General features: G+C 37.6%; 2 protein-coding genes across 3 annotated transcripts in view; one reads left to right on the top strand and one right to left on the bottom strand.

Annotated features, from left to right (window-relative positions):
* Window positions 1-705: 705 nt before the first annotated feature.
* On the bottom strand, window positions 706-12,516 carry mettl4 (methyltransferase 4, N6-adenosine). Its single transcript, XM_053505475.1, has 8 exons — window positions 11,890-12,516; window positions 9,322-9,387; window positions 8,862-9,222; window positions 6,977-7,046; window positions 3,978-4,152; window positions 3,782-3,888; window positions 1,914-1,996; window positions 706-1,012 (listed from the first exon to the last, which is right to left on the bottom strand). Exons 1-8 carry the CDS (start codon window positions 12,139-12,141, stop codon window positions 795-797), a joined length of 1,332 nt encoding a protein of 443 aa, XP_053361450.1. The 5' UTR covers window positions 12,142-12,516; the 3' UTR covers window positions 706-794.
* Window positions 12,517-14,474: 1,958 nt separating this feature from the next.
* The window catches only part of smchd1 (structural maintenance of chromosomes flexible hinge domain containing 1), a 43,128-nt gene continuing 36,190 nt past the window's right edge, over window positions 14,475-21,412 (top strand). For both annotated transcript variants that reach the window (XM_053497468.1, XM_053497469.1), the window contains exons 1-8: window positions 14,475-14,839; window positions 17,020-17,095; window positions 17,296-17,454; window positions 17,612-17,694; window positions 17,801-17,934; window positions 19,218-19,332; window positions 20,192-20,311; window positions 20,409-20,575. In XM_053497468.1, coding sequence (XP_053353443.1) covers window positions 14,627-14,839; window positions 17,020-17,095; window positions 17,296-17,454; window positions 17,612-17,694; window positions 17,801-17,934; window positions 19,218-19,332; window positions 20,192-20,311; window positions 20,409-20,575 — 1,067 coding nt within the window. In that variant the 5' untranslated portion in view covers window positions 14,475-14,626. The remainder of the gene's footprint in view (window positions 14,840-17,019; window positions 17,096-17,295; window positions 17,455-17,611; window positions 17,695-17,800; window positions 17,935-19,217; window positions 19,333-20,191; window positions 20,312-20,408; window positions 20,576-21,412) is intronic.

Below are 21,412 nucleotides of genomic sequence, written 5' to 3'. Positions count from 1 at the left end.
ATTTTCCCCATTCATCATTAAGTTTACGTCATCATAAAGCCATAAAGTAAAAACAAGCCATATTTTTGGCTCATTAAATAATTTAGTGATGCAACTCTTTAATCCATGGATAAACTCCTAAAATAAGCATGTAGCAGATGGGTTTAGCAGGAGCCTGCAGTGCGAGGCAGTGATTTAGGTTGACGGGCCGAAGAAGTGATGGTTGATGCCTGTAATTTAGCCTTGATGATCTATTTGTTTTTTTTCCCTTTTTGAGCAGGAAGCTGAGCACACGTGTGAAGAGATGCAGGAAACTAACAGAACAAATGAGGATGTGAAATCACATGGGGTTAGAGAAGTTACTTTTATACAAGGTTAAGGAAGGCAAATAGATACCAGTGCAGAGTGAGAAACCTAATGGGAAAACCTACCATGCTGTTTGCTTTGCTCTGGCTAAAGGCAATGAGTTCAAGTTGCCAGACATCCCATATATCTTCATGAGATCTTCAACTCATGGGTCACCTTTTCAGTTCTTAATACAACAGTAATTTGCAGGGTGACCTCCAGGCTATTAAAGTCAACTAGTCTTAAAAAAATAAATCACCTGTAAAAGGGAATTACATGTCCATTCCTGAGCCCCTGCAGGAAGCCAAAGCTTTGGGTGTGCACAGTGTACAGACCAGCAGTTATTAGATACATTAAACAAATGAAGAAACAACAGGACAGGCATTGTACAAAAATTGTTTAATATCACGCTAATTTCCATGAATAAAAATAAATATAAACGGTTTAAATTTCTAAAATTGTTCGTCGATTTACAGACCAGAAGATGATACTTTACAGTCCACCTGTCGATCTGCATCTGTTTTCTCAGTAAATGTGTCTTGTGTACACTCCAAACTCTCTGTAGTAAAATAGCTGTGGTGCTGGAATTTGATGACCTCATTTCCCCAGCTCGTCCAATCAGGCTGGAGACTCCGAGCAAACATTTCCAAACACTTAGCATTAGGTCTAATGTACGGCTTCAGCACATCTAAAACAAAAACAGATGGAGTAGGAAAGGATAAAATGTAACAGCAATACAGAAAAATAACTATAAAAACAAAAAAAGAACTATAACTTCTTCATTTGCGGTGTACATACAATGTCCTTTGTCCTTATAGGAATTGTGCTTAAAAGGTATGTTAATGAGTTATGTACCAACACCACTTTCACACCACAGGAACCAAGCTGAAAGTCTTCAGGTCTTCTCTACATGTTTAGGCCATTAAAGGAGTTCCTGGGAGGCCAGCGTTTCATCTACATCTAAGCATTTGGCAGACGCTCTTATCCAGAGCGCCTTACATTTTTTATCTCATTATACATCTGAGCAATTGAGGGTTAAGGCCCTTGCTCCAGGGCCCAACAGTGGCAACTTGGTGGTTGCAGGGTTTGAACCTAGTATCTTCCAAACCGTAGTCCAATGCCTTAACCACTGAGCTACCCCTTTCAGATGTGAAGCTGGTAGTCCGAGCATGGCTCCTGAGAAAAATTGGACCTTGATGGTATCCACACACCAGTAAAATGCTGCAATAAGCGCATTAGTGTAGAAGGAGCTTGTATAGAGAAATAAAGATAGTTTTTATTCTCATAACTGTGTTTTGCACAAACAAAAGTCCTGGTTTGGCTCGAAAGCCCTGTGTATAATACAAAGTCTGTTCAAGCATCTTGTCTCTCTAAAGGAGCAAATGTTGACATTTATCTAATTTTAGACAAGATGGACACTGGGGGGTGGTTCTGTCACTCAAAGCCTTCCCTATGACATTATGATTCGTGTCTAGAATTTAAATGGTTTATTTGAGAATAGACGTTATTGGCACTCATTAGACATACTGGTCTCATATGCTTTTTGACATTTGGCAGTTGTAGATCAACATCACAAAGGTTCAGGATACCTGACAGAGCTGGCTTCTGAGAGTGCAGTGCTGAGGGAATGCTGATTATGAGCCGTCGATCTGGGATCTCACACACTTCAGATCTGAAATATACAGTATAGAGTGTAAAAAATTCAGTACAACTAAAAACACACAAACAAAGCTCATGCCTTTGGGGCTGCTCATATATGGGAAAAACAAAGAGGGGAAAAACTTGCCAAGAATTTGATGTATAGAAATGAAGAATAGGGTTGGGTATCGTTTTTTTTTCTTTTCCGATACCGGTGCCAAATCGATACTTTTAAAACGGTACCGGTGCCAAAACAGTGCCTGAACCGCTACTTTACAAAAGCCACAAAATGATGGTGGATGACTCAAGAAAGAAATCCTTGTTTTTATTGAACAATTATTATTTTTTTATTCTCTTTAGTCAAATTCTTTGCAATGGTAAATAGGGTCACTGTTGTAGTACAGTGACCCCATTTATTGGTAGTACTAGCTGGAAAGCCATAATTATAAACAGAATCCATGTTACATCAGTATTTTACAAATCATTTGACCATTTGTTAGCATGAATGCAAGATTTGCATTTTGCAATTAACATTACATTAGTTTTCGTCGTAACATTACCGCAACAATGTTTTGGATTCGTATTATCAAAGCTTTCTGAAGTTCTCAAGATTTTTCTAATAAATAAAGTAAAAAAAATTTCCAACATTTCTGACACCCCATGAATGCAATATTTAAATTTTACTAGCGATCATGTGTGTTGATGAATCTGATGCTTATTATAACTGTGTCATCATAGCCCCAGCGAACAAATATTTCAATTGACAGTTCAGGCATTTAAGTGGCACCGAAATGAGGCACCGAAATTCGTGTTCCGTTTCAGTCCGTACATACCAGTTATATAGGTTCCGGTGCCATATTGGCACCAGTTTTCGGTACCCAACCCTAATGAAGAAGATACAGTTTTAATGAAAAATGTGAATAACCCCTGGATGGCGCTCTGCTCTGTTTTGTTTTATTTCCAAGTATGCACTGCACCATAGTTCTGTCTTTGAGCTCACCTGGTTCTAGTTGTTGTGTATTAGTCAGTGTATGAATAGTCTTGTCCTGGGTCTTGTTTCACTCCTGCTGCTGCAATGTTAAGTTAACTGCTCTGTTTTGTGTACTGATGCTATTCAGGTTTTTGTCATTTGGATTATTCCTGTAATTTGCTTTCTTAATCGTTGTTATTCAAGTCTTAACGTCTGCACAAATTCCTTCTCTACATCCACCCATCTTCCCCGTCAAACCAACAATAGACTCACAGTTGGTTACGAGCGACCAGTCGAAAAATCAGCAAAATGTATTTTTTTGAAGTAGGAAAGGAAACATATCTGCCACTGTGAAATCTGCCTTGATCAATTTTGGACTATTAAAATACTGTACTAAAAAATAAAGTTTGCATGCCAACAACATAAGCTCTTAATTCGCAATTTAAAATTCCATTCATACATTTTTTTAAATTAAAATTCTCTGAAGCTACTCTTTAAAGAAATGCATTTATAATCCTGGTTTTACAGTGAAGTAAACTAAAGAGCAGATGACATCATGTTAGTGTTGCCCAACCTCCTTTCTTTTTCTGTAATGAAAGTATCTCCAAGCAAAATAAGAAAGGCTTCTGCAAAGAAAATTTTCTCTGCAAGGGGATCCTCCCGAGATAAGTCTGACTGTATGATCATATGTGGTGTGAATTATTCCACTTGCCAGTGTACCGGATCTACCAGGACCCTGACCATGACATAGCAGCTATAGGAGGTGAATAAACAAAAGCTTGAAAGCAGTCAAAAGCATTATGATGTTCCTTTCTCTAAATGTTTATATCTTTTTACCTAGACCCTTACCTAGTTGCATAGTCACTGTTAGGGCAGAACCTTCCAAGCAGTAACACTTCATAAGGTTTCTTGTGTGGCGAATCTAAAGGGAACACTAACTCCCCTTTCTTTGTCACCTACAAAAAGTTAAACACAAAATAAATTTTTTGAAAAGATTCTATACAATAAAAAAGATCAATTAAAGTTTCCATGATGACTTGAGTACCTTCACCCAGAGCCACTCTGCCAGCAGCTTCACTCCCCAGTGAGGATAAAGCTCCTCCCTGACAAACCGGAGATGACGAGGACGATTGGTTACCCAAGTAACCACCACACATCCTACGGTACTCAACACTGGCACAGGAAGTTGTTTAAGCTGAGAGGATGGCAAAAAACTGTACCTGTAAATCAAGATAATGCGTTTAGGTTAGTTTGTGTGTGTGTTAGGGTTGTTTGAACCTGAATTACATGATCAGAACAACAAGAGATCAGTTGCTGACCGTCTTTCAAATAACCGAGTTTCATCTTTTGTTCATATTAGACCAAATCAGATAATTATCCCTAAAGCATTCAGTTATGAATCTTAACTTTCAACGATTGCCCGACATGTTGCACATTTAAATATTTGTTTAGTGTTCTAAAAAAATACTTTGATATTAGTGATTACATAATTACTTTTCTCTGTAACAGGTACTTTAAATAGGTTTGTCTGCCCAACAAATGAAAATCTTTTGTTATTACAAAAGCTGGATATGATGATCTGCTTCTATTAATACATGATTGATTAGCAGCAGTTTGATGATAATCATATTAAATTCCACATTGGAGAAAATGGAAATGCATATTGGTGTACCTGTAGAAAAGGCTTTGGACTATAAATAAAGAAAGTAATTATTTCACACGTCACAGTAACTCAAATCTATCCTTGCCATCTATAATCTATCAGTGTCATCTGCTTTCTCAGACCATTTTTTAGCCACACTGAAAATCAGTTGAGCATCAATCATTAATCATTGTTAAAGCGCTCAGTTTTACCCTTTACACTCCCGGCTAGTCTAGTCTGATAACAAAATTGGTAAAAAAAAAAAAAAAAAAAGAAAGCGAGAGCATGATAAGATATCTGCTGGAGGCAGGTCCTTAACCTAGGAACAGACACACACACACACACACACACACACACACACACACACACACACACACACACACACACACACACACACACACACACACACACACACACACACGACTGTGCCATTACAAACAACACACAAGTGCAAAGATGAAATTACCACTTGAAATGTTAAAGTCCAAACTTAGAATACAAAAGAAAATCCATAATGAAAAAAAAAATTAAGTCGCCATAATTTTTTTTTCTTAAAATCAGAATGTAAAAGAGAATGTGTGATGACTGACATTTACAATCTGATACAATAAATTTCTGCGATTCTGCAAATAAACGAAAAGTAGGGCAGATTGTATTTTTAATTTTAAAGAATATGTGAGGGAAAGATGAATTACGTAATGGATAATGATCATGCATGATCAAATGTGTGTGTACCAAAATTATGGTTTTACCCAAACACATAGAGGGAAATATTAAGAAAAATATGCCTGACACCAAAATGCCTGAGGTGGTCAGAGTAACACAACAGTACAGTAGCTTTATACAGTGTATGATGGATGAAGGTGCGTTCTTGAGACTCACCTGTCAAGTCTAAAAATGAATTAGACAGAAGCCAATAGCATCAATCAAGTATGACAACCTCTGACCTATATTTAACTTGAGGCTATGTCATTATTAATATTGTGCAGAGACTATCAATATATAATATATATAGGATATAAGCCACCGCTGTGTAGTTATGGTTTTTAGGTCAGAATGCAAAGCAACCACTGTATGAAAATAAATATTATAAATCATTATGAGGAAGACTATTGCATTATTTAACATAATGAACAGCAATTTTTCAGCTTGAGTGTCTTTATGTCGCTTATACCGTTTCAAAAATGGACAGCATATTGTACATACAGTGGAACCTCGGATTACGAGCATAATTCGTTCCGTAAGCGGGCTCGTATTCCAAAACACTTGTAAACCAATTTTAATTTTCCCATAGGAAATAATGGAAACTTAAATTATTCGTTCCACAGCCCAGAAAAATAAATACATAAAAATAATTAATACAAAATATAAAGTAAAAATAAAACAAATTAATCTGTACTTTTCCTTAAAAAAATGTAAAAATAAATGCCGACAGATAAGTGTTTCCGTTTGTGCACGCAGGGTGTGTGTGTGTAAAATGTGCGTGCACACACACACACACACACACACTAACAGACAGACCGTTTTTAAAACCGTTATTTTAAAACGTTAAATTAGCAAGGAACATCCCTAGTCACACTAGCGTGAGCGCATACTAACAGGATCACTGCTATAAAGTAAAACAACAACAAAAACAACAAAAAACAAATTAAACAGCTCCCCCCCCTTTGAAAACAATCGCGACAGAAAAGAGTTTGTGTGTTTGTTTGGCAACCTGAGAGAAGGGGGGCTGAAGGGGGGGCTCGCTCGTGTTTATGGCCCCCTTCTCTCAGGTTGCCAAACAAACACACAAACTCTCTGCCTTACACAAACACAAACAAACACACACTCAAAAACACTGCAAGCACTAAGACCCAGCAGGGGAGACGATAGGTCTCAGCTTTACAGCTCCCCTCCTCTCAGGTTGCCCAACAAACACACAAACTCTTCTCTGTCGCGACTGTTTTCAAAGGTGAGGAGCTGTTAAATTTGTTTTACTTTACAGTAGTGATCCTGTTAGTATGCGCTCACGTGAGTGTGACTAGCGATGTTCCTTGCAAATTTTTAAACGGTTTTAAAAACGGTCTTTTCGTTAATGTGTGTGTGTGTGCGCGCACGCACATAACACACACACACAGCGTGTGTGTGTATTCACCCAGCAGGAGAGACGATTACCTACAATTCCGCTGCAAAAGAGAGAAAAACCGTTGGCTTACTTGTGATGACGTGACGCTCGGTGTCAAAACAAGAAGTGCATGCGTGAAACATAAAACTCTGTGCTCGTAAACTAAGACAATCTCGTTTTTCAAGTCAAAATTTATTAAAAATCGTTGCTCGTCTTGCGGAACACTCGGAAACCGTGTTACTCGTAATCCGAGGTTCCACTGTACAGTATATGTAACATAATGACATGTTACACTTACCTATTGCTCCTTTTCACAGATTTGTTTTCCCATGGTGGATCAAGAACTATTAGGTCATATTTATCCCCACCTAGGGTAGAACATAATGCATATTTTAAAAAGTCTTCCAAATCAATGAAAGTTAGTCATAATCGTTTCATCTGTCAGGACCGTTTACTGAATCTATATAGGGAAACCCATGATAGAATAATCTTGATCAGTACTTCTTTGTAAACATCCCATAATTTTATATAAAAGATCCAAATTTTAACTAATTACAGAAACTTACTCCAGTATGTATCCAATGATGTAAACTTTAAAGCACTTTTTGTAAGTCGCTCTGGATAAGAGCGTCTGCCAAATGCCTAAATGTAAATGTAAACTAAAAGAAAAAATATGCACAATATGCCATGTTTTGGCACTTAGTTCAGATAAACACACTCATGTACACCTTCTCCTTCATGGAAATATAAGACAAATCAACCAACAGTGGGATGCAGACAGACACAGGCCAGCAGATTCATGTGATGTTCATATATCCACTACTACTTTCTCATGACTCTGGCATAACTGTTGGCACCAGACAGGCTGGTTTAAGACTTTTCTTTATATAAAACTGTGGATCTTTTGGTATTTTCATGCACAGTATACTTCAAACTGTACTCAGAATTGGGCTATACATAAAAAAAATAATAATACTTAAGTAACAGTTATCCTAACAGAAATTCAACTATGAGCTATACAACTGTAGTGAGCGGAAAAGCATCTCAAAATCACTTATGGCAGCCAAGAATAGACAGCGGATGCTGCAGTAGGCAAAACTTAAGATGTAAAGATTGTGAAAATATAGCCTGGTCTGATAAATCTGAATTCCTGCTGAGGCAAATAGATGGTGGAAACAAAATTTGGTGCCAACAAGATGAATCCGTGGACCCAACCTGTCTGTCAATAATCCAGCAGGCCGTCGGCAGGCCGGTTAATACCAATCATTCATCGCTTAAATGTCATAGCCTCTTTGAGCTTTGTTATGCATCCCTTTATGGCCACAGTTTATCCGTTGACTTATGGCTACTTCCTGCATTACAATGAACCAGGTCACAAAGAAAAATTCATTTCAAACTGATTTGATATTTTTCCGAAGCCATCTCAGTCACCAGACCTGCATCCAATTAAAAACCTTTTTGAATGAGGTATAACAGGAAATTGCACAATCTACAGGAATTCTATTACGTACTGTAGTCATATCATCATGTACCAGAATCGCAAAGGAATGTTTCCATGTGTTTAGGAACAAAGGGAAGCCCTACTCAATATCAATAAAATGTTCATAATAAAGTGCTCAGTAAGTGTATTCTAGGTTTCCAACTAAGTTATTATTAATTTCTAGTTACTACACACTTGGTTCACTAAAAAAATAACTAGAAAGACAGGCACTTTTTTAGCAAAATGTATAAGTCTAGTGCATTCTGTGAAGGTTCTGTGAATGTTTGGTCAAATTCCGATTAATGCTTTAGTGTGCTCACGTGAGATGATGAACATTAATATTAATATATTGAAACACTGACTATACAAGGCAGTATATTGTCCATGAGACTACATTCATTGATTATACATGAACTGTAGAACACATCAGGAGAATAAGATTAGTGAGGTGTCTAATCAGAGCATTACTTCTACTGAACACACATTCAGCTGTAGTATACCTCAACCTACACCTTGTAGTATTATTAATATTACCATGCATTTTACAGTAACATCATTTCATGGCCTTCAAACAACACATTTATAAAACATATGACAAAGCTTGCTTGATTTGACTAGATTTTATCATTAATATTTATTACACCAAAAATTTAAAACAGATATATACAAGCTGAAGCAACTCACACCCCTAGAATGAACTTACTGCGAACAAGCGGTTGTAAACATGTGATGTCAGACAACAGGAAACGGCAGCGAGGAGGAAGGAAATAAGTTTCTCCCATTAGTGTTACCTCACGGGCACAGTCATCTGGATTTTCTGTGAGGCAGGAGAACAGATCAAGGTGTGCATCCAAGTCTGCATGGCCATTAACAGCCTGCACGTGTGGGGCATCAGAATTCTCCATGTTAAGCAGCTGCTTGGCCATGTCACATAGTGCAGCCAGCTGGCACTCGTGAACAGGCATTTGTTTAATTGGCACTGCATTTAAATCTTCTGTCAGATAACCACAGTGATGCCCAGCTTCCAATAGAGACTGAGTGCCCTCCAGAACCAACAACCTGACCTGTTATTAAGAGACAAAGCAAGAGAGGGCAGCAAATTTCCATCAGCGTTATTAAATCTTTACAGTATAAAAGGTAATACTGTAAGTCAAAAGTCAAACCTTTTCATGGTGTACTTTGGCATCTAATTCACCCTGATTCAGCTCACTTCGTTTACGCTTCCGTTTCTACAAAATAAATTATTGCAAACATATTTCATACTTATTAAATTGCAATACCAAACTATTAAATATACCATTTAGCATGCAAACTTATTATATTCCTTTTGCTAATTAGTATATGTTACAGGATTTTCTTGTCTCTTCAATATTTTCTCATTTGGCACAATGTTTGCAACTGCTTCATATTAATCATTAATATAAAAAAAAAGCATGTGCTGGAAATTAAATGTGCATACCTGTATGTGTAATAATAACAGGAGTTTTAGGATTGACCTTGTGTGTGTATGTGTATATAATATTAATTAGATAATATTAATTAGATAATTAGATAATTGCACAGGTTTATACTGTGATTTCAGCTTCTGTAAGATTAACTGTGCAGCACTACTTATTGGTTTGCTGCTATAAATTGTTAGGCCAGACTAACTAAACAAAGCAAGAGAACAACTACTGTGATTGTTCTGAAGACTGTTTTGAAAATATTCTTTCTGGTTTCTAAGTATCTAAGAAGGTTGCTGTCACACTACAGGCACAGATCCTGGGACACTTAACCACAAAGTCTGGTATGTTTGTGCAATATGAACAGCGTTCCTAGGCCAAAATCAATTCAAGGGTACTTCAGAGGAGTACGGCATACTGTGAAGGGAGGCAGCCTGAGGAGTAGTCTGCATTACAGTTTAAGTGTTCGGTTTGCACAGGGGCATTGTCAGCCTGGAACAGGTTTGGGCCTCTTAGGCCTTGTTCAGACTGGAGGCAAATCCAATTAGTTTTGCAAATCTGCTTTTTAGGGCTGACTGTCCACACCATAATTTTAAAAATGTCCTCCAATAGCAATCCTTTGTGTTTGGGCGTCAACTCTTCAATAAGCGTCTCACTGTAACAAGCACTGTTGATTGTTGAACCTCCTTCCTGATAATGTTCCAATACTGGCCCTTGAGAATCCCAGTAAGCATTAATTAACTATAAGCATAAATTTTCCAGCTAATGGATAATTTTTTTTTTTTACTTTTTCTTGGTTGGTGATTCAGGATTTTCCGTTCTGTACTCTGCTGTTTACTCTTAGGCACATAGTGATGAATGTATGTCTCGTCATCAGTAATTATTCTCTTCCTTAAAATATCAGTCAAAAATTGTTGTTTTTAGATATCCAAATGCTTTTCCCATACTGCACACAAAGTCTTTGATGAATAATGGCACCAAGTACACGTTAATGACCAAAAAAAAAAAAAAATCACTGCATGCTGCTCTCCTTTCGTGCAAATCACAAGCGAGGCACCTATTTTTCCTCGCACTGCAGTTACAAATGAACTGATGCAATACCTTTTTTTAACCTTCACAGCAGTGATTTGGAAGACTGCATATTTACCCCCTTCCTGAATTTGTATTTTTTCTGCATATTTGGCACACTTAAATGATTGAAATCTTCAAACTAATTTTACCTTACACAAAGATAACCCAAGTAAATACAAACTACAGTTTTTAAATGACGATTTCATTTATTAAGGGAAATTTAAAAAAAATTCCCACTTCCTATGTGAAAAAGTAATTGAACTGTGACTTTTGGAGAGCTGAGTTAAATTTCACTTGCCACAATAATTCCAGACCTATTCAAAGACGGAGAAGAAACAAAAAAATTGCCATGCATCAGTCTGGAAAGGATTACAAAGCCACAGTTTAGAGACTCAAACAAACCACAGTTAAAGCTTTTTTTCACTAATGGAGAACAGTAGTGAACCTTCCCAAAAGTGTTTAAAATCCCTCTAGTGTGGCTGAATTGAAACAATCCTCAAAGAACAGTGAGCCAAGATTCCTCCACAAGAGATGTAAAAGACTCATTGGCAGTTATCGCAAACACTTGGTTAAAGGTGTTGCTACCAAGGGTGACACAACCAGTTATTATGTCATACAGTATCATCGTCTATACCACTACTTTATCCTGTATACAAGGTCGTGGGGGCCCTGGAGCCTATCCCAGGAGACTTAGGGCACTTGAGGCGGGGTGCCAATCCATTGTAATGCGCACACACACACACACACTTTATGGGCAATTTGTGGGAGGAAACCGGAGTACCTGAAGGAAACCCACCAAGAACAGGGAGAACAAGCAAACTCCATGCACACAAATCCGGGGTGGGAATTAAACCCGGACCCTGAAGGTGCGAGGGCACAGTGCCCACACTTTAAGGGCAGTTACTTATTCACATAGGGCCATGTAGGTTTGGAGAGCTTTCCCCCCCCCCCCTTAATAAATGAAATAATCATCCTTTAAAAAGTGCACTTTGTATTTACTCTGGTTATCTTTGTGGAGTGTTAAAATGTGTTTGAAGATTTGAACCATTTAATTGTGGCAGACATGCAGAAAAAATAATCAGTATGGGGGTTGAGGGGGGGGGGGCAAATACTTTTTGTACCATGCATATAAATATACTATGAAAATGGATCTTGAAAGAGAACTTAAAGGGAAACCAAATGAAACTTACAGGGTTTGTATGATTTAATTTCTCTTACCTTTCGTGTTGTCTTCAGCTCAGTTCTGATGTCTCCAGCCTCATGGCTGTGTGTGTCTGTGTGAGAGGCAGCGCGCGCACACTCCGTGCTGGACTGGCTCACTATATGAGGCTTCAGGATCTCAAAGTAGCGCTTCCTGAACCAGCACCTGATGTGTCCCTTGTTTACACTGTAGCACCGCCGAAACCCCTCGTTTATAAAAGAACACGCGTCCAACAACCAGCCGCGGTCATCTGACTGCACGACGGACATCTGAGGGGCGTGGATTAAAAACACTTAACCCTTATATTAATTCTAAAACCGTTCAAAGGTGTCGCGCTTTACTGTACCATCATGCGTGCACCACGTGAACAGCGAGTGCTGGGAGTTCTGTACATAAACACTTCACCACTTCCGGTAGAGATGAGCTGGAGGGCTGCAACTTCACTACACTACATATGGTTCTCCACATAGTTACACAGCTTTAAAGATGTGTGAATCACAATAAATTGAAATCACTGTGATTTGTTTAAAATTCCTGTTTAGTCCGAGTTATTTACATAACATGATAAATCCTCCCAAAATAAAAGTGCTAAAAAAATCTAGAAACTAGCATACAGAGTTGAATCTAACCGATTTTGCAAAGAAGTGACATACCAAACACATTTTAAGTGTTTTTAAAGATGTTAATCAGGTGTTTTTCTTTACACACTTTGCATAGAGCTTTGCATAATTTTCCGTTAAAACTTCCTGTTTTGTGCAACGGAACAAGTCATGAGACATCAAAAGACAAAATTTAACTTCGTTCCATTCATATCGACAAATTACTCGTTCCATGCCTTTACAGTCCAAAAGACAAAAAAAAACGAATGTGTCTAATGTGTCTTATTTCATGTAAAACAATTATTTCAAGTCCATTATGCGGATGATCGACTCTAACCACAGACACGGTCGAGGGCTTTTATTATGACTATTTCTGGCAGGACAGAGCTCACGATCCCCTTCTGCGGAAACCTACCTACGCGCTTCTTTTGCTCATTATAACGTTGCTTGTGTTGCCAGATTTTAGGTTTTTCACACGAAATTTAGGTGATTTGAGTTGCAGTTATTGGTCGCTTTTTTGCGCTTGAATTTGGTTCGCGCTCATTTTCAAATCTCATTCATCCTCCCGACTGATAAGATAGCGTTTATTACGTTTCCAACAGAATATCTGAAAATAGTTTCACATATACAGTATCAGTTAAAGGTTTGGGCACTCGTTTGAATTAAAAGTTTAATTTAAATAAAAAATATATATTTCCTACGTTCTTTCTAAACTATGAAATAACGCATATGGCATTAGGTAATAAAGTAACAAGAACAACACTCACACACATCTATACTGCTTAATCCTGTTTACAGGGTCACCGGGTGCCTGGAGCCTATCCTATAGGAGACCCTGGACAGGGTGCCAATCCATCACAGGGGACAGAGCACACACACATACATACACTCATTCACATGCTACGGATAATTTGGGGACACTAACCACATTGCATGTCTTTGGCCTGTGGGAGGAAACCAGAGTACCTGAGGGAAACCCAACAAGCACAAATGAACGTGCAACATGCAAACTCCATGCACACAGAGGCGGGAATCAAACCTGGGTGATAATCTAACCCGGACCATGGAGGTGCAAGGTGACAGTGCTAACTATTGCGTCACCTAACCGCCATACAACAACAGTCAGTTGTTATTTAAAGACACAAAGGTCAGCTGTGGACTAGTTGAACAGTATTGACAAGTGCATTTGCAAAAATCATCAAGCTCCATGATGAAACTGGCTCTCATGAAGACCACCCCAAGAAAGCAAGACCAAAACATACCTTTGCTTCATTTAGAACTTTTCACCAGCCTTAAAAATCAGCAATTTACAGCGCTGTTAATTATTCAATGGAGATTATTAAATTTATCAGATGCCTTCAGCATTGTTTTACAGTAAAGTAACTATAAACTGTATAAACAAAAGCATCACACGTCATTGATTAATAGAGCTGTCTGCCTATTTATTAAGGTGTGACAGTGTGACAGTATTGATTTTTTTTAAGCTTTTGATTTTTTTAAGTTTCTGATTTTTTTAAGCTTCTGATTTGATTCACAATTTTAAGGCTAGATCTGAAGTAGTGGCTTCACACAGTGCTTTACTTATCAAATATGTAGTCGCATCTGTCAAAGACTAATCATAGTCAAATAGCTTCTCAATTGGAAAGAATATTTGTCATATTTGAATATTCAATATACTACATTTTAAAGATCCAAGAATGAACGGCGCGAAAATGTATCCCGGGTTGCCAGTGGTAATAAAAACACAATCCATTAATTCGTGTTTTTAACGCCATGTTTAATTGTGTCACTTTATTAATGCGTGTTTATTAAGATGTGTGATGTTTCCTAGACGTTGTAATTTATAGTGGTTTGTCAACAGTAGTACATCAGGGTAAAATATATATATATTTTTTTTTACTTAATTGTATATCTGTGAGTGTATTTGGCAACCTAGGCAGCGCGTGGAGACATGACAACACGGGTGCAAAATAAGAAAGCGAGCGGAGGTGTGTGTGTGCGCGCGCGAGAGAGAGAGAGCGCTGCTGGGACGGTCGTGAGAGAGCGACAACTTTGAGCTTCATAAAATGTCCACAGCAGCAACAGATAACAATTAGGCAAGCATTGTGGATGTAGAGGAGAGAGATATTTCGTTTACGTTTTGAAAAAAATATGTATGTGTAAAGACATTTTATTAGCAGCCTTGGTACAAGTGAAACCAGCGCAAACTGGAAACATGGCGGAATCGGGAGTTCCCCCAGCAGAGGCTTCTCAGGGCAGCCGGTCGGTGTGTATCTTCGACTGTCGCCCAAACAGTAAAGAGCTCCCTGAACTGATGCTGGATATCGGCGGCATGAACTACAAGCAGTTCCTGTGTGCAGTGCGCAAGGTGGGTGGATTTCTGCTAGTCCTTGAGTAGCACCTACTGTAACTAACTAGCTAGCTAGCTGCGTTACCTGTGGTTTATCCACACACACACACACACACACACACACCAGATACCTAACCACTCGTTAACTGTGTGTGTGTGTGTGTGTGTGTGTGGCATGACTGCACTCCATCTCTCAGCTCAAACATGTTAAAGCTGGTGTCACTGCAGCTGTGAGACAGCTAGTGTTTCCCTTGAGACCTGATTAAACTGCTCAGCTTATTTTAGTTAATTATTTATTAATTTATTGTTATTAGTATTTTTTTGCAATCAGGGACTTATTTAACTAATTAATAATATAAAAAAACTGGACCTCTCAGTCAAGTTTTATTTCATGTGCATGATTTAAATAATACTTCCACTGACAGAACCCATGATCTTTGTCATTTATTGACATTTTACCTAAACCCATCCATTGACTGTCAAATAATAACTAATAAGAACTTAGCAATAAATATGAACTAGATACATCAATGGTGCACCGCTTCTCCTGAGCAAAACGCAAAGCCAAAGCCAATGATGCCTCCATGATATTTATTATTCGAGAGAGGAAGACTGATTTGACTGCAAGTTGGCACTTTATTCCAAATTGTCCCAAAATATTTACGGCCCAAGCCAAGTATGACATCAACACTATGACATCTATGATGTGACTGCCTCGCTATGATAGCATTTATGTCTTATAGTGCAGATGTCATAGTGTGTAAGGGCCCTCTTATTTTTCGAAGGATTATTATTTATTTAGGGCCCAAGCACCGTCACAACAGCCTTATGTTGTTATAGTGTCTGAGGGCCCTCTTGTTCTTCTAAGGATAATTATTATTATTTTTATTATTATTATTTTATTATCCAGGGCTTTTTGGGGTCTTAACATGCTCAAAATTTTTTTGACATATTCGGTGAAATTAGCTATCGGGGCATTTTAAACATCTTTACATGCTTAAAAAGCACACAGCTTGTGTGTTGCACCCGGGTGGCGATGGTGGCGGTGCTTGGCCCGCTCATTGTTGCTTGCAACAGTATACTGTATATATATTTTTCAGTGTGTGGCCACTCTACAAAAAACGGTCCATAAACTTAATAAAGTATATGAAGTGATTTATTTATAAATTTTTTATTGAGTTCAGGGCCACTTTTAAAAGGAGGAATAACTTTTAATTTTACACAATTTAAAGTATTAGAGGTTTTCGTGCTCATCTTTATGATCTGTCTTATTTTTCAATCAGACTAAATGCTAGTGGGGTAGGAGCGACTTTTTCTGCTATTAAACAGATAATCACAACTCGATGATCCATTACTAAGTTTTTGCTTAGAAGTTGAAATCTTTCATTTATGGTTGAAATCTTTCATTCATGACCCGCCAAAATGTTTTGATCCAAGTTTCAAAATGTGTGCAAAATTCATGGTGATTGCGGTGCCTAGTCCTGCAAACAGGAATTTTGGGAAAGCCATCTGTCAGCTACCTAGGTAAAGTAATAGCACACCATTCCCTGTGGGCAGGAGTGCCCAATTCCACAATAGGTATGCTCTATCTACATTGATTGCCAAAGTTTTTATATATGGAAAAATACAATAATAATAGTAAATAAACACAACAAACTGATTAAGAGACAAAAAGACCAACCATCCCACTTTCATGATGTTTACTATAAATTGTATCAGTATAACTCACAAAGCTCAAAGGTAAAAACACAGTAGCACCCTGTAAAAGCATGGAAAAAGCTGACAATTCAGTACTGTAAATCCACTGATAGCCAGGTGTCTTTATAATAACATATCTTTCACTTCCTTAAGGTTAGTTTCGGTTAGCCATATGGTTTCGGTGAGTCCAATTTGTACTTAATACACTGTACCATTAAAAGAAACAAACTTGATGTAGCTTAGAAGCTTTTTATGGGATGCAGCTGAACCTTCAGTGGTTATTTTTGCATAGAATGAATGTTGTGTAATTTGGCCTAGAATAATTACATTGTATGTGTGTTACAGATTAAAAACTTCACAGCAGGAAAAAAAAAAAAAAAAATTATATATATATATATATATATATATATATATATTCTTTCTATTTTTTTTTATTTCATATGCAGAATACAAATGTGCATTTTACACATTTCAGTGACACAGTATAATTTTAATTTCAGGAATTTTCTATCTCAGTAAATGAAAGTTTTGTGATCACTACTACAGATCGCAGGGAGATCGATTCAGATGTTTACGGTCAGTATAAATTGTGTTGATTTACAAATTAAAATGTTAACCATTGTGTGAAGTCTTTCGATCTTCCAATACTCGGGTGTCACTTACTCAATCAAAACAAAATATCTGACTATTGATGTGGTAATGCCAGTGTGTGTATGTTTTGTATTAAGCAAAATAACTTCATATATAATGTCTGCATTTGTTATCGTGACTTGTAGATGAACTGTCAAATGGAAAAACATTATACCTGCTGCAATCTGTGGATCAGGAGTTGTCTATGGCAACTGAAGAGCAAATTAAGTACGTTCCCCATTTTCACACCATTGTGCAAAGTGGCCAGTATGAGTACTATGCCAGCGAAGGACAGAAGGCACTACGTAAGTACAGGCTTATTTTCTCTCTCACTGATGCATTTGAAATTTTCTTTTATAATGATCCAAAATTAAATTCTGTTTTACGCAGTCTGTTTGTTTCTGTATTTATCAGAGCTTTTTATTATGTTGTGTGTGTGTGTGTTTGTGTTCAAACCTCTAGCCTATGCCTTTGCTGAGCTTATTGATAATGCACTTTCTGCAACCTCAAATAATCCTGAAACCAGGAACATCGACATAAGATTGGTAAGGCTTTAACTAGAGAATTAAAATAAGCTAATCATAACATTTTTATTGCACTCTGTCCTTGTTTTTTTTTTTTTTTAACACAATGTGCTTTTTTCTGCATCAGTTTTTTGATGAGTCTCAAGGTGGCCCAGCCGTTGTAGTGATGGATAACGGCCGTGGAATGACCTCTAAAGAGTTGAATAACTGGGCAGTGTATCGGCTTTCCAAGTTCAATCGTGATGATCGTGCATTTAAGAGGTAAACTAACAGCACTCTGGAAAACAAAGTCTTATGATCATGATCAAAAATCATGATTGACAAGTGTTAAAGATAGCTCATTGATTGTAGCCACTAGTTTTGCTTGTTTATTTTATATTACTTTAATAATAATAAAAATAATAATAATACATTTAATTTGTAACGCACTTTTCATTCATTAAATCTCAAAGTGCTAACATCAGGGAAAAAAAGTATAAAACAATTAAAATAAAAACACATCAACAATTGTAAGCTTTCTTGAATAAAAAAGTCTTCAGGTTAGCTTTAAATGAGTCAAGGCTCTGTGTGGCTCTCAGATGGACAGGAAGGCGATTCCAGAGCTGTGGTTTAACTGAGCAGAAGGCTCGGTCCCCCATGGTACCTAGTCTGGTAAAAGGGACTTTGAGGAGCACACTTTCAGATGACCTAAGGGTGCGGTTAGAACACTGTACAGAGATCAGCTCTTGCAGATAAGATGGTGCCTGACTTGTGAGACATTTATGCGTTAACATCAAAATTTTATATTCAACGCGGGATGAGACAGGAAGCCAGTGCAGTGATTGGAGAATGGGAGTGATGTGCTTAAATTTCCTGGTTTTCGTTAGGATTCTAGCGGCACTATTTTGGATGTATTGTAACTTTTAAATGTCCTTGACAGGGATCCCAACAAAGAATCCATTACAGTAATTCAGCGTTGATGATATGAAGGCATAAACAAGTTTCTCTGTATCTGAGAGTGTTAAAAGGGGGCGGAGTTTGGAGATATTTCGTAGATGGTGAACTGATGTTTTACATAGGTGTCTTATATGTTTACTGAAAGTCAGCTGTGGATCAAACCGAACCCCCAGGTTAGTGACTGTAGAAGACAAAGTGATTACCTGACCATCAAAAGTAAACTGAGATATGGGAGAAGAAAGGATCTGATGAGGAGTTCCAACAAGAAGTGTTAGATAAGATGATTGCTGTTCAACTGTAGAAAGTTATTGTTCATCCATGCCTTTATCTCCTTAAGGCATGCAGAAACGTTCAAAAGGTTTATGATCATAAAAAAAGCTAATACTACAGCAGTCTACACTATTAATAATCAGTGAGATAGCAGTTATTATTATTAAAAAAATGACAATTCAGTGTTTAGGGTACATGGGTGAAAACATTGCTATAAAACTGACAATTTAAAAGAATTATGGAAGTTTAGTATAAAACAATAAAAAATGTGGTGTTCACTGTATATTACTCGTAGTGTTCTTTGTGTTTTTAAACATTTATGTATTTATTTATCCTAGTGATGAACCAGGATATGTGCGTCCTAGTGCAGTTCCTCGCAGTCTGAACAGCGACATCTCTTATTTTGGTGTTGGAGGCAAACAGGCAGTGTTTTATATAGGCCAGTCTGTACGGGTAGGTGCTGCACCCATTTGCTGTTCAGTCTGAAACATTTGGTTGTTCTGTCTTATAAATCATTAGCAAGACGAAACCATATAAAGCTTATATAAAGCTAATGGTCGATTGTTTAGATTAAAATAAAACTTATTTAATTTATTCTTAATTAAGAATAAATATCGGACAGTATGTTTTTGTTTGTTTGTGTTTATTTATCTATTTATTTATAGACAGACATTGTCCAGCTAAAAAAATGTCTACACACTTTAGTATTTCATTCATCTGAGTCCTCAAAAACTAGCCGGATCATCACCACCTTAGCTGTGATAACCTGGTCATTGTGTATATTCAGGTCATCAGCTGACTTTATTTAATTGCCACATAATATTACTGAGCGTAGACCTGACCATCTAAAGCAACCCCAGATGATAACACTGCCTCTAGACGTCACGACGCATGATTGGTGCATCGATGCATGCTGTTCCCTTCTTACCCTGATGCGCACCAGTTAGGTCACTCTCGAGTAATCAGACCACCTGATCTTTAATTTTTTTTAAATCTGATCTTCATGCTTCTAAGCAAATTCAAGCCTTTTTTTAACAATTAGTCTCAAAAAGTGGTTTTCTTATGAAACCACTTTTGAGTTCTCGTTGTTATGGGTGTGTGTGCGTTGTGTTTCTAAAACGATTCCAAGAGTTTAAGTGTTTTAAATGTTCCCATTTGTGTGGAAGAAATGTGTCTCCACATAGGTGATGGTTTACCATTAGTTTTCCATAATGTTTTAATAATGCATTGTACGGTTCTTAAGCTAATTTCAGCAATCTCCTTAGTTATTTCATGAATGCAGGCCAATAATCTTGTTTTCGCCCTAATGTAGATCATAAGTAAGCCCGTTGGCTCTCCAGATGTACATGAGTTTGTAATGTCTAAGGAAGACTTTCAGCAGAAGGAGAAAAATAACAAAGAAATCTATTCGGGTATCATCCGGAACAGGAAGGTAAATGACCATGTTTGAGTAAATGTAAAATAAGATAATGTCCAAACTGATTACTTAAGGCATTTTTTTTTCCTTTCTCACATACATTATTGCATAGCCAGGAGATGATTCTCATGTGAAAGTGGATGAAGAGCGTTTTTTACAAACTCTAGTTCTGGAAGAAAAAGGCAAGGACAGTTTTACCAATATAGTCATAACTGAAATCCAGCCTGAACATGTTGCCTATTTAAAACAGGATTTCGCTATCTGGACCAGAGAGCTAGCGTGAGTACCGGAGCATGCACTACTACACGCCACTGATGTACAGTCGTGGCCAAAAGTTTTGAGAATGACACAAATATTAGTTTTCACAAAGTTTGCTGCAAAACTGCTTTTAGATTTTTTTCTCAGTTGTTTCTGTGATGTACTGAAATATATTTACAAGCATTTCATACGTTTTAAAGGCTTTTATCGACAATTACATGACATTTATGCAAAGAGTCACTCGGTTGCAGTGTTGGCCCTTCTTTTTCAGGACGTCTGCAATTCGACTGGGCATGCTCTCAACTTCTGGGCCAAATACTGACTGATAGCAACCCATTCTTTTATAATCACTTCTTGGAGTTTGTCAGAAATAGTGGGTTTTTGTTTATCCACCCGCCTCTTGAGGATTGACCACAAGTTCTCAATGGGATTAAGATCTGGGGAGTTTCCAGGCCTTGGACCCAAAATTTCAACGTTTTGGTCCCCGAGCCACTTTTCACTTTTGCCTTATGGCACCGTGCTCCATCGTGCTGGAAAATGCATTGTTCTTCACCAAACTGTTGTTGGATTGTTGGAAAAAGTTGCTGTTGGAGGGTGTTTTGGTACTATTCTTTGTGTTTTTGGGCAAAATGTGAGTGAGCCCACTCCCTTGGATGAGAAGCAACCCCACACATGAATAGTCTCAGGATGCTTTACTGTTGGCATGACACAGGACTGATGGTAGCGCTCACCTTTCCTTCTAAGGACAAGCCTTTTTCCAGATGCCTTAAACAATCGGAAAGAGGCCTTATCTGTGAATATGACTTTGTCCCAGTCCTTAGCAGTCCATTCACCATACTTTCTGCAGAAGATCAATCT

This window comes from Clarias gariepinus, chromosome 1 (genome assembly GCF_024256425.1).
Source record: "Clarias gariepinus isolate MV-2021 ecotype Netherlands chromosome 1, CGAR_prim_01v2, whole genome shotgun sequence".
Lineage (NCBI taxonomy): Eukaryota > Metazoa > Chordata > Actinopteri > Siluriformes > Clariidae > Clarias > Clarias gariepinus.
This window is presented reverse-complemented; position numbering and strand designations above follow the sequence as displayed.

What these genes read in the sequence shown, in the direction of transcription:
- mettl4 (XM_053505475.1), bottom strand. Translation starts at nt 12,141, where the DNA reads ATGTCCGTCGTGCAGTCAGATGACCGCGGCTGGTTGTTGGACGCGTGT. An exon ending in TCTGTGAAAAGGAGCAATAG is followed by an intron (nt 4,153 to 6,976) that starts GTAAGTGTAACA and finishes CTTGATTTACAG; the next exon opens with GTACAGTTTTTTGCCATCCT. An exon ending in AACAGTGACTATGCAACTAG is followed by an intron (nt 1,997 to 3,781) that starts GTAAGGGTCTAG and finishes TGTATATTTCAG; the next exon opens with ATCTGAAGTGTGTGAGATCC.